This window comes from Caloenas nicobarica, chromosome 17 (assembly GCF_036013445.1).
Source record: "Caloenas nicobarica isolate bCalNic1 chromosome 17, bCalNic1.hap1, whole genome shotgun sequence".
In the NCBI taxonomy this organism is placed as follows: domain Eukaryota; kingdom Metazoa; phylum Chordata; class Aves; order Columbiformes; family Columbidae; genus Caloenas; species Caloenas nicobarica.
The window spans coordinates 7,030,658-7,044,095 of NC_088261.1; the positions used below are offsets into that span (position 1 = coordinate 7,030,658).

Below are 13,438 nucleotides of genomic sequence, written 5' to 3' on the forward strand. Positions count from 1 at the left end.
AAGCTGGATTTATGTTTAGGTTTCCAGAGCAGAGGTGGAACTGCCCTTGGAGCAGAGCGAAGCTGGGATGCTGTACTGAACTGTGGTTGTGCCATCCCAAGAAAAACTTGTAGTCACAAGCCAGGCTACCCAGTTTTCAATCGTCTCTAACTTTTTCAACCAGGCAACTACATATTTCTGAAGCTTATTAAATTAACCAGTTAGACCAAGGCAGTATACAAGGTGTACAGGCCAAAGAAAGCATCGTGGGTGTAACTTTCTGAAGGAGAATTATAGTTGCTGCTGATCATGCTGTTACAGTAAATGTTGTGTCAGTGTTTCCATTATTGGTCTTTTTTTTCCTTCTCCCTTCAATGACTTGTTCTGGGGCTGCGTGAAAAGGTTTGCACCTTGTGAAAAGGTTTTCATGTGCTGTGAAATGTAATGTGAAACCACTGAATCTTTGTTACCCAAACAATCTGCACTTGTACAGGGAAGGAACAACCTTCAAAATTGGGATCAGAACCTGATGCTGAGCACCCAAACATACTTCTGTGGTTCAACTCCACCAATGCAAAGAGTTTTGCTTGTATTCGTGATGTGATTTGTTTTACCGTTTGTGTTACATCGCCGTGGAGTGATGCAGTGATTGAGGGTAGGATGCCATACAAGATGCCAGCCTTACTGCAAAGACCTTCTGTTACCGAGTAAGCTCTGTGTCTCAGCCCACACAAACGTGCACACATGCTGTACTTGATTAATCATGTTCATTACGGTTGTATTTTCAAGCAACCAAGAACAGGCCCCCTTATGCCAGGCTCCAGAGAACCAACCAGCCCTTCCTTGTTTCCTGTGCAATGTGCCAAGCTGTTTCCCCAAGCCAAACCTGCTTTCTGATTCAAGTGACAAAATTAGTGAAAACCTGGTTTGCATCTTGCTTCCATCTGCCTGGGCATGTTTGGGAATCCCTTAGAATGACTGGATTCAGTCGTTTAAGATTTTTTTGTGATTTTTTTTTTTTTTATTGCACACATTTCACAATAACTCTGAAGTAGCTTCATAATGGAAATGCTGACACAACACTATCGTCTCAGCCCCAGGAGTGTGTTCCACCTTCTATTGTTTGCCTTGGCCTCTGTATATTGTGTACTGCCTTAGTTTAATTGGTTAATTTAATAAACTTCTGAAGTGCTGTATCAGTTGCTTGGCTTAGCTTTTATCCACTAGCCTGATGAAGAAAGTATAAGTTTCAAAAGCCTTCCTGTATGAAGTTAATCAAATAAAAGGTATCTTCTACTGTACTTTGCATGTATGACTTGGAAAGACTACTTGAACTGACACATTTTTACAATTAAAGCATTTTAAAAAAATGCTCTGAAAATCTTTGTGTAGCTAATGTTTCAGGTCTGACCTGTCTAACTTCAGTTAAAAAAAAAAAAGGAAATTTTAAACTTAAGGCTGTGCAATGCTTCAGTAGCCACATCTGAATTATATGTTAGGCTAAAATGTACTTTAGATGGACCCTTGGGGTTGGAAAGAAGGGAGAGAAGTGGGGAAAAACATAACAAAAATGATTTGAAGGTATTATGGAAGGGAAGTCTTGCAATTCAGCCATGTGTGAGACTTGGGTGATTTGCACCAAATTTCTGGGTCTCGCTGAAGCCCTGCATAATCACGAGCATATCCTTTAACACCTCCCTGCTTCATTCCCCGTTTGGAGGTCTTTTTCACATTTTGTGTTTCTCATTAATTCCAATTTTGAGATTTGGGGATTGTAAGTTACAATGGGGCTTTTTATTGCTGGAGCTGTAATAATACTGACTTGGAAAGATCGGTTGATCCCGCAGTACCTTTCGCTTGCGGGTGCAGCAAAGCCTCTTTCAGGCCAGTGCTGAGAGCACTTAAGAGAGGCCCCATGTGCCACACATGAGGGAGTATTTGTCTGCAGAGTGCAGTGCACATGTAATGTGAGTCCATCTCTATCTATTTTAATCTGCAGCTTGAGCATCCCAAGATTTAGGGGTATTAATCTATCAAGAGTAATTTAGATATACTTGATCATGCCTGAGGGCAGGGGAACGGCCTAGGTTACTTTTTGATATCCCTTCCAGCCCTGTTTTTTATGACTTTATTAGATCTGACAACAACAGAATCGTATACTTTGTTCGAAAGGATTCTTCCATTAATTAGTACTTTGTGGTGCATAGCTCCTCTTCCCTTGAGGAGCTCTAAGAGGTTGACAAGTGCTAATTAAGTCCTACAAGAACTGGTGTGTTGGGTAATTATTATTTTACAGGTAGAGAAACTGAGGTGCATATGTAACCCACAGGAAGTTTTGGGACAGAATCTCACTTCGATGCTTAGCATTAAAATTCTCGCTGAGCTGTGCCTCTGGGCTGCTGTTGCCAATGGAGAATAATGCCGGTGTTCCCTCCTCCTGCCCACATCTGAGCCAGTCAAGGCTGTAACAGGCTCATCAGCCACATTTGGGCTGCATCAGCATCAGAGGGGACTGCTAGCAAAATGAATCAGGCCTGTGTGCCAAACATAAGTTTATTTTTTCTCTATTACCATGCTTCCTGGACTTGCAGACTTATACTGACTTTAAAGGGGAGCTGCCCCAGAATCCTGAATCAGGCCTTTTTGGATTGGGAGGGAACCTCTTGCCGTCTGCATCATTTGAGTGTAATTTTCAATCAAACATTTGCCAGTGTAATTATTCTGCTTCAGAGTTCTCCAGTGTGGAGTGACGTGGCCAAGTGGTATTTGAGAACACTTGAAAAGAAAACAGGCTAATTAGTTTAGCTCTGGGTCAACTGTGCATCAGGAGCCATTGAGCCAGACTGGCCTCTACCTGGGTCGCTGGCGTTTGAAGTCCTCTGTTTAGTCAGCAGTACCTTGCTAAAGGAGGGTCTCTCTAGTGTGAACAGTGAGGTGTGGCTGGAATAGATTCTTCTGTCCTGTAGTGGGGTTTTTATCCACCTGAGTATTTCTGGGTATGGTATTGGATCTGTATGAGGAGAGATTGCATGTGGGTTTTTCCATGTTGCTTTTCCTGTACCTTCTATGTCCCACAATACCTGTTTGTAAGTTTAGACTTTATGTGGAATTCCAGGAAAACTTGCTGCTTCCAGAAATAATATTTATCATCCTCAATCAGATTCTGTCCTGAATCTTCTGTGAGTCCACTGGCTTCCTTGGGTCTGTGCAGACTGTGCACAGGGATCTGAATCTGATCACCCGCAGATTCTGATAAAGCAAATTTCATTTCACCATTTTCACCTCAAACCTCGCATTTACAAACTATCCAGGTGAATTACCACCTTAGGTCTAGTAGTGCAGGCCAAGATCAGTTTTACAAGAGCTTTTGCTGGCTCCACCTGAGACATGCATTAAATGCTGGCAAGCCAGTAACGCAGACCTGAGAGCACAAATTCCAGGGTGGTGTTAGATTTGCATCCTTGATGTGATGCAGAGGGGCTGGTTAGACAAGTTAACCTCCGATTTGCAGCTGTCGTGTGATAGAAATTGTCTCGGTGCCACTGTCCAGCTCTGTCGTGCTGCTGCACATCAATTCCCTTCCCTCTTTCAGGGTGCGGTCTCAATTAATGTTTGCACACTATAATTTGTGATGTTGCTGAGATTAAAAGGACAAAACCTGCTGGTCCAAACCATGTCTTGGTGAGAGGTTGAGGTGCTTATTAAGATTGGGAGGTTTTTTTTTCCTCACATTCACACGTGGTCTCTTGTAATCCCACAAACCAGGGCGTAATGCAGCTTTGCACAGCAGCAGTGCCTGTGAGATCATGGGTTGGTTGTAAGAAGGACTAGAGGAAGTGGTAAGAATGAGCCCCAGAGATATTTTTTTGTATAAGAATTTGTCTTGTTATTTCCCCCTGATGAAGAGGCTTTCTTGAGTAGGGCTATACAGATGAGATTTGCAAATAATCTTGTCCCAAACTGTGCTGGATATGCAAACATTCCGCTGTGCTTGGTTGTGCTCCTGCCAGGGTAAATACACCGTGGCCAGTCTGATCGCATCTGCCGTGCTGCAGAGCTGCTGTCGTAGTGTCTGTTTCTGGGGAAGACACCCATAGGGTTGCACACCTTAAAGAAACTGTTCATGTGGTTCTGGACATCTTTAACAGTCCCTGTATTTAATGTTTCAGAAATGGGTCTTGTTTGTTTCAGAGGTGGTCACTGCAGCGTGCAGAAAGGATGTGCATCTCCTGTGTCTTTCCAAGAAAGCAATCCCAACCAGTTCTGCTGGAGAGGCAGTAGCCAGGTGCAGAGGTACGGAGAAGCGTTGGGAGACAAACAACACTGTGTGTTTATTTTCTCATGGGTTAAAAGCAGAAAAGACTTGTGAATGGACATTAGCAGTCTATCCTCTCCCTTCTTGACTCATTGTGGGCCAATCCTCCTCAAACACGTCCTACTCTGTTGTGTGTCCAAGTCTGGAGTCTCTGCCAGCCAGGAAATGCTGCATTTTATGGCTGTGCAGGAGAATGGGGCTACCAAGGGAAGGTTCAATACTCAAGTGCAATGCCACAGTTGTGAGAGGGCCCTGATTAAGCCAGAGAGGTCATCTGAGCAGACTGGCCAGTCCCTTGCTGCTAGGAGAGCAAATCCCTGAGCAGAAATGTCCCCGGGTGTCACTGAAATGGCCACTGGATCCATAGCATGTCATAGCTGAGAGCTGGGCATCTTTAGCCTGTGCATTCCTGTGAAATCAAAGGTGAAGTGCTGGTAGGGAACAGCAACTAATCGATCCCGGGTATATGGGGAGGGCGTGTTAAACACCCCCTCTCAATGCAACAAACCCCTCTGAGCACATTAGCATCCATCTGGTGGGTAATTAGCTGGATCTCTGGTTGAAGAATCAGTGAAGGGATATCTCTTCCCACATCTCCTTGTAAAGTGCTTACTCTAATTTTTGTGACATCCAGCTGGAGGGTCTCTGTATCTGTCATTACAGACCATTAAACTCTTTCAGATCCATCTATACGTTTTAAGTAGTTTTTGACCCTTGGGTGACAGTGGCTGAGGGGGATATGACCTTTCTTTTTTTAAGTTAAGAAACATTTGCTTGGCTAGAATGAGTCAAAAAGTTCCCGGCTAAGGAGGATGTGTGTTCACAGGCTCCTGTCCTGGCAGGCTGGGCATGGGCAAAAACTGCCTTCCACAGCAGTGCTGTATCACCCTGCCTCATAACCTGTTGGATTGTCCCTGGTTTTACCAGCAAAAGGCAGAGTTTTCTCTCCAGCAAGAATCTGTCCAGTTTCTAAGGAACAGTAGTCTTGATACTGGTAGGCACAAATCATCCTGGAAGAGGCAGGAAGGAGTTGAAGTGCTGCAGGGAACAAAACCAGCTGAGCTGTCTGCTCCAAAAAGCTGCGAGGAAAATGTTTCCTGAAAAACAAAACAGCTCCTCAGGTTTAGGAGACGAGGATGATACTAGTGAAAGGACCAAAAAAGGGAATCTGTTCAGGTTAAATAAAACATTTTGTTTGACTCGATACATAATGCTTCCTTTCATTAAAGTGCCTGTAACCTTTTCTCGTTAATTGAAATTAATTTATTAATTTTGGTTTGAAAATGTGTAAGCACTTTCAGGCTGATGACTTTTATTTTTTCAGCTGAAGTGACAAATCCAATGTAAATTTGCAATGTTTTTGTTGACCCAAATATGCCTGTTTTCTTTGGGCAAGGATAAAAGTTTCAGCTGAGAAATTCTGCCTGCTTCTAATCTGGACAACACCTTCTGCTCAAGGATACTTTCATTCATAAATAAAAAGACAAATAACTGGATGGAAATGAAACCCAGAAAGTCAGTACATGCACTGTCAGGGTTGAGGATTTCACAGAAACCAACAAAAAGTAAAACTGAAAGAAACTGGACAGTCTGGTGTGGCTTAAAACCCTTTGGTGAGCCAAACATACAAGGTTATTTTCATCGGAAGCTTTAGCAATAGTTTGTGTTGAACTGAGCTGGTTTGATTTGCTGGTTGCTTTGTAAGGTGTGATCATGACTTCTGTGATGGCACCGCATCTCTGAAGTGCCCATAAGAGCAGTGAACTTCTATAAGTTATATGAGGTAGAGATTTGCATGAAGAAAGTAGTGTGTATGTAGAAATGCAGAGGACATAGGAGACCCAGCCCCTCAAAGCCACCATTTCCAGGCTTTCTCCATCCTCCATCTTCTAAGCAGTGGTGGGACTGGTGTCTCCATTGCCCAGTAAACAGTCTTCAAACTCCAAACAGGAGAGTTTTGAGCCTCTTTTTTGCTAAAATAGAGTCCTTTATTGCCTATGTATAACCAGGGATGAAAAGGTGAAGTTTTCTTTGGTTGTTGTCAATAACAACAATATTTTCATATTGCAAAAGGATAATAGGAAAAATTTACAGCACTAATTGTCAGTGGAAGCAATTTTCTAAAAGGGGGATCTGGTCTCAGCTGTTTAAATGTTTACTTGCTGGTGCTTGGTTAATAGCTAATTAGAGAAATATGATTTTTATGTAGTTTCTAAATCTATGAAATCTGGTGTCACTCAAGGATTGAGCCTGTAATTTTTTACCATGTTGGGAAAAGTCCTATTGATGTTCCCCACTGCTGTCCAAAGAAATAGCTGGCAGGAGTGTGAACATGAGGCTCATTGGAAAGGAGAGCTTACAAGGGCACTGTAGAATTTTTTTCTCTAATATTAATTTCATTTCATAAAGGAAATTAATGAGCTGAAACTTGCGTTTGCTGTTTTCTGTTTCTTTTGTAGAAAGCTGGAGGGTTGGGGTCTCTTCTGAGAGAGGTAGAACTTTTTTTTTTTGAAAGTTCAGAACTCAGTTTAGATAGCTAAATAAAAATTATCAAAGGCGTGCATATGCTGAGTAGCATTTAATAACGCTGAGACTTTTCTGAAGGCTGCAATTGTGAGGGATCCTACTGGAAACCAAACTTCTGAGCAATCAGCTCTGGTGCCACCGTGAGCAGGTGAAGGGAAGCGCCTTTCCCAAGGGCTCGCGGTGGGAGCCGTATTTTTGAGCTTCTCTCTGCTGAAAAAAATTGTATTTCAAAACTTTAATAATGAGTAAATGTGCATTTCTCTTACCCCCTAAGACGTTTCCTTGTGTTTGGAAATCTTCCATTAAGCCCGTAAAGGCACAGAATTTTTAAAAAAAGTAAAAATGGATTCATGCAGAAGGGAAAAGGAAGAGCAGAAGAAATATTGTTCTGTAGGAAGTCATAACCACCAACCTTCTACAAATTCAGAGAAGATAAACTGTTTACCAGTGGCTACCTAGTTTGGGAGAGTGATGGTATAATCACTGAAAACATTTTGAAGTACGTTTCTAAATAAAAAGGCATTTTGTGCAGTTGCAGTAATTAATGGTTGCTCTCTTGCAATAGCCTGCAGAAAACTAACTCATGCGTTTGACAGCAGACATGAATATGCTTGTAAAACTGAAGGGAATCGTTAGGCTTGTGTGAGCTTGATCACTTAAAAACAAACCAAGAAGCTGAACATGGAAGCATGTTCCAACTTAGGGGCTTGACTGAAGTCAAGGGGAGTCTGTTGGTCTAAAGCCCTTGGAAAGGAGGGGAAGGCCCCGTTCTTCTGCAGCCTTACCAGCTGCGGCATGGGGGTGTTGATGTCCACGTTAAAATGGCACATCTGAGCCCCTCAAACTGCCCAAGCAACATGGATGTTTGGAAAGAGAAGGGCGATTGTAACGCCATTACATGTGTGGTTGCTTTGGGAAACTGGACCTGGCTGCAGGCTGGTGTGAGAGGACGGCGATGTGTTGGGATCGCAGCGCAGACTTCCAACTGCTTCCTTTTTGCCTCTGACTTGGGTGAGGGCAAATTCTGTCATATCCATGGAGTTCCTGTAGGAGGAAATGTGGTTTATTTATGAGGATAAAGAAGGGGAGGATTATGACGAATTGTGCAAATACTAAAAATTTCAAAAAAGCAAACAGAAAGGTGATTCAGTTTGCCTGTCGCTTTACATATGCTTACCTGATTATTCCATCCAGTGAATTTGCAGGAATGAATTTCCAGGAGCATTCATTGGAAAAGCTTGTAAGGAAATATGGCAAAGCTTGCATGGAGAGTGAACTTCAAAAATCTGTGCTGTGGAGCTGCAGCTGATTCTCTGCAGTCTGCAGTCTGATCAGTCTGCAGTCTGATCAAGGGACAGAGGCACCTCATGTGGCCACTCATTTTCTTCTTATGCAATTTGAATACTTCAGATTTGGTGTGTATGCTAGGAAGTTACAAATGGCAATCATCAGTTCACAAATTATTCTGAATAGTGGAAAAAAAATCATGAAATGAAAAATGGGGAAAAAGCCCTACCTATTTGCTGCAAGTCTGTTCACCCAAGTGTGAGATGACATAGTGACTTGTTGAAGATGAGGTACATTAAGTCTACTGAGAACTCTAATTTGTGCTGTAGAAATTAAATGTCTAATCTCTACCCATTCCTCATTTGCATCATGGAGTGCAAAACGCAGTATTCTTACAGCTCAAATACCTCCAAGTATCCAAAACTTACCAATTACTGGTAAATTTCAAATTTTCTATTTAAAGGGGTGAGAGTTTCACTGCAGTTCCGGAGGAGCAAGCACATTTTGCTCTTGCTTATGGAGAGATTGATCAGGAATACCTCTGCTGTCTGATCTACCAATTTGGACAGAAAAGCAACTGTGTGAGCTGTAAATGAATGCTTTTCTCCACAGCAGGGCTTAACAAAAGCCATTTGGAACAGGAGTCATCTTCATTGCGACTGTGCTCCCTAATGTTATTTCTAGCTGCCTCTTGGACCGTGCAGGATTGCTTAGTCCCTGGCATTACCTCAGTTATGAATTTGACAATTTCCTGATAGATTGTTTATCAAAGAAAATATTATGTCAATGTCTAAAAGCTGTAGCAATATTGCTCCCAGCCCAGAGATGTAAATACTGTGTTATCTCATGGCACAGCCTTAAATGACGCCACACATCTTGAAATAACATGTCCAAATGTGTCAGAGGAAGAGATTTTAAAGCGTTTGCCTTATATTACCTGCCTGCTAGCAAATGGGTGGTGAGAGACCTAGAGTTTAATTTTTTTTTTTTTTCTAATGTCTATTAGGCAAATCATGCAACTATCTAAACACAGTTCTGGAAAACCTGTTTGCTAGCTTACTCACAGCCCCAAATGGCTTTGAGTTGCAATAGCGTGGTGCCTAATCCTTCGGGGGAAAAGAAAAACATAGCAAACCCAACCCAGTGCACCTTCTAGAACAACATCTTCCGAATTTGTGAAGATTATTGAAGAGAGGGAGGGAGGGGAAAAATGGCCTGTGTGTGAAACCACGAATTATATTATGTCTGCCAAACCCCTTTGAGAATTGGACCAACTGTCGGTTCAAATGATTTGTGCTTATCCAAACTTTACTCATCAAAGGTTTTTATGAGTTCACTTTGGCAATGGCTGTGTTTTTCCATGTGGTGAAATCATACACCTGGAAAACATGGAGCCAAAATGGTGTGGAGCTTGAATAACTCTCCTTGTTCTCCAAATGCTCTTGAGTTTTAAGCATCATGGTAGTTAAAGTGTTTGTGGTGCTATAAAATTTGTACAATTTTACTGTAAACCTGACTCTTGCATAACCCTCTTGGCCAGATGATTGGCAGCTTGGTTGTGATCTTGTAACACAAAAAGGAACAAATATTGGCCTGAAGTTTTTACTGTACAAAGGGAAGAAAGCTGAAAATCTTTACTTTTGTACAAGCTGTGCATGGTGGCATGGAAAACATCCTGTGAAGCAGCAGCCTGTGAATAATCCTACTTTATGGTTTGCTTCACAAATGGTGTACAGATCCCTGTCCAAAACAAGCCAGTTGTGGGATGGACAACGGCAATCTACAAGATGAATGGACTTCACAGAAGCGATGGGGAGAGGCTGACAGAAGATACTGGCGGAAAACTCAAGAGAAAGGGTATGTCTACAGCAGTGCTTGATGTTGACCTTGAAGTTACCTTAACCAGTCTGTCTATGTTGTTTCTGGCAGCCTGCAGCAAAACCAGTTATATTGCCCTCCTAATTTGCAAGCTGGGCCCTCCTAGGACTTGTTTTGAGGCCAGGTTGCCTTAGCCTGTGGGTAGTAGAGAGAAGCAGAGCTGTGGAGGAGTGGTGAGGAGTGGGAATGGTGAGATGGTTGTGGGTTGGCTTTTGTGCCTTGAGCCTGTGGTGGCTCCCAGACATCGTGGTTCAGAGGAGCCCAGGACTGGTTGTGGTGGGAAGATCTCTGATCTGTAATTGAGCAAAGGGCCCAGGATTGTGGTGGAACCACTAGAAAATGGCAGCTTGGGCAACCTCAAGGTTAATCCCACTGGCCTTCTGGGTATTGGGTGGGTCTTAGAGCACAGCTGGAGAGGTGCAACTTTTTCTGTTTAACTGAAGAGCATCCTTCCCCTGGACAGTCTATTGTTTTGTGTTCCAACTGCAATTCAGCTGGAGTTGCGTAGGAAAAAGGGCACAGCATAATTCTCAAAATGGTATCATGAAATGAAAGATATGTAAAACTAGCGTAACGAAACTAGTGAAGTTGTAAAGAATTCAGGCTGCGGCAAACATCAGTTTCTTGACTGCAATGCCTAGTCATTTGTCTTTTTGTTTACACAACAAAATAGCCTGAAGAGAGTTAATATGTTTGGAAAACGGCACTTGCATGTATTTCTAATAGGAGAGGAAACTCAACAAATTGATGTGACTCAACAAATTGAGTATACAGAACAGATCACAGCTCCGATTAGGCCATTTACAGATTGGTTTGAAGAGCGCTGGCCTCTGGCCAGTGAGTTACTTCTTACTTGCAAGGAACACAGACGAACAGTGCGGACACTGAGCTAATGCTGCACTGTGCTTTGTCTGAAGCGAGGATGGTCTTGTACTTAGTGCATACGCTTGCTGCTGGCTGCTTAGCATAATGGCGCCATCCTGCACCACACGTGGCTGCGGCCACGCTGCGGAGACTTCACCACAACATAACTGCAGACCTCTTCCACTAAGGCCTCGTAAATGACATGGATTAAAAATAATATGGGTAACATAAAATGGAGTCGAAAAGAATATGGATGGCTTAATATGAAAGCCATGAATAATGCTGCATAAAATGCCTGAGCTATTAGTTCACTTATAACCGGTGTACCTGTGCACAAATCTGTATGCTGGTTTTGTGTACTGTAATATAAATGGTCTTTGTTCTTACCTTTACATAATAACACCCCACCTAATATATAGACACCCTTGTATATTTTATGCATACATCTAATTTAGTTGTTAAATATTGCTCCAAAACCCACACGTACACCAAAAGAACGGTATATTGTCAAACTGGTTTGAAACGTATAAAGAAGTGCTTGGGAAGGGACAGTTGAAAGCTGAAGAATTAAAGAGCATTCCTTTAATTTGGTGGCCTCGTAACATGCCACTGAGTAGGAGGGGAAAAGAATGAGTCTGGTGCCTGGATTGGGTCTGCGTTTCCTGTGTTGACATGGGATGGGTGGAGCAGGATGGTCATGGTGTCCCCAGCCCTGGAAGGAAGAAACAACCATTTGGTCTCAATGTGAAGCAACTCTCGGGGTTTAACTCTGGGACAAAGTTATTAGATTCTCTACCCAGGCTGATTTTTCTTCCTTTCAAGTAATTGCTAGTGCTTCTTCCCACTAAGTATTAATCTCTTGCTTCTGAGGAAACCACTTCTTGTCCTGCAGTACATCCATGTGGTCTTGACTGGGAGGCGTGGGAGCCCTCCCGGGTCTGTGTCATGGAGGTGAGGCTGTGTCTGGGATCCCCAGGGCAACCCAGGGAGAGGGAAGAAGCAGCTGTGAATTATGGAGGAACCTCGACAAGGCCAAAACACTTGGGTTGTTAGAAACCTCAGAGATATTAATGAATTTCAGCATTGGACTGATGTTTTTTTAATAATTATTCTTTTTTCTTGGTGTCTACTGTTGTATGAGGGCAAGAATCTGCAAAAAAACAAAGGCCCAACCCCAAGGAGCCTGTAAACAAAGCTGAACAGTTAACACATGAGCCCGCCCTGAATGAGAAGGGAAAGATGTTTTTCATTTTGTGATGAGTTGCTAACTGGGAGTCAGTTTGCCATCTGCCTGTGGGAAAGCCCTAGGAGAAGGGTTTGACGTGCAGCCTGTGGAGTTCCCCACTGCTTCCCCTCCAAATCATTCTTCAGCGTGGAAAGCTGATCCCCTGTGAAAGCACTGTGTGCTGGAAGTCTGCCACATTTGTACTGGGGATGTTTGAGGCAAGATGCTCAGTCTGTGCACCCAACGTCCCCCTCAGTACCATAGGGACAGCCAGTGCTTCCCTGCCATGCAGGGGGCTTGCAGGGGCAATACTCATTATTTTCTAGGTGTTGGGGATGATGGAGTCGTGGGACAACGTGACCAAATCCCAAGTGATAGGTAAAGTGGGTATGAGGGAGTTCTTCCCCAGTGAGAAGTTTGTTTTTCTGCATGGTGTGGGGATGTTCAAAATTATGAACTCAGTGGTTATGTGTGGTTGCCACCACCCATAGGTAGGTTTATCTTCTGGCTGCATTTGTGCCCTGTTCCTCTCCTCTGCATCCCGCCCACCATCCAGCCAATTCCCCAAAGAGATTTTTCCCGGAGGCTGCAGAAAAGTTACTCCGTGGCTTCAGTTCTCGGGTGCCTGTTGCAGATATGTTAAACACAGAAATCAAAAACATCCTTCCTTCTCTGTCCTCCTCCACGTTGTTTGGAGCATCCACCACGTGACCTCCTGCTCGGTGCAGCCGATGATGCAAGGACAGAGATTACTTCTGCTTGCAAGAATTGCATGGCAGTTCCAGCCATGTATTATAATTTTATGCCGCTTGGCGCCAACTAAATAATCTCTGTGATAGCCTTAGGAGCAGCTTTGCCATGAGATCTTAGAAATGATATGTTGTCTCCCTGTGAAAGTGCTGAATTAAACAAGTAGTTGCAATTTTTTCATGACCGTGATACTCCATTCCCTGAACGAAAGTGGGGAATTTTCTTGAATCTGTGGAAATTAGATATCTAGAGGAATTCTGTGGTCAAACAGTGACTCTGCCCTTTTAAAATACTCTGACATCTGTTATTCTTGTTTCTTTGGGCATGAGAAGTGTTCTAAAAATTCTGGTGTTATGGTTCAATACATTCTGTATCACGGAGGGGCAGGAATCTGTAAATCAGGAATTTTGCTCTGTAGCTTTCCAAAGGTGAGTACCTGCCCCTTCTTTTATTGAGTGAAGGAAATGAAGTTTAAACTGATTTTTACTTGTATTGATAGAGAATTATATATGCAACTGCTCTGTATCACGTGAAACTAAATAAGTGAGTGATTCATCGTTTTGTCCTTGTGAAGCTAAAAACTGGGTCTCCTGCCTTGCCAGACTAATTCGGAG

At 43.0% G+C, this 13,438-nt stretch overlaps 1 protein-coding gene across 18 annotated transcripts in view; it reads left to right on the top strand.

The window, feature by feature from the left end:
* LOC135995844 (uncharacterized) overlaps positions 1-13,438 on the top strand; it is a 94,565-nt gene that overhangs the window by 14,197 nt on the left and 66,930 nt on the right. For 15 of the 18 annotated variants that reach the window (XM_065647425.1, XM_065647436.1, XM_065647437.1 and 12 more), the window contains 2 exons: positions 4,171-4,272; positions 9,844-9,964. In XM_065647425.1, the coding sequence (XP_065503497.1) occupies positions 4,171-4,272; positions 9,844-9,964 (223 nt within the window). The remainder of the gene's footprint in view (positions 1-4,170; positions 4,273-9,843; positions 9,965-13,438) is intronic. The other 3 variants (XM_065647434.1, XM_065647433.1, XM_065647435.1) reach the window with 1 other exon arrangement.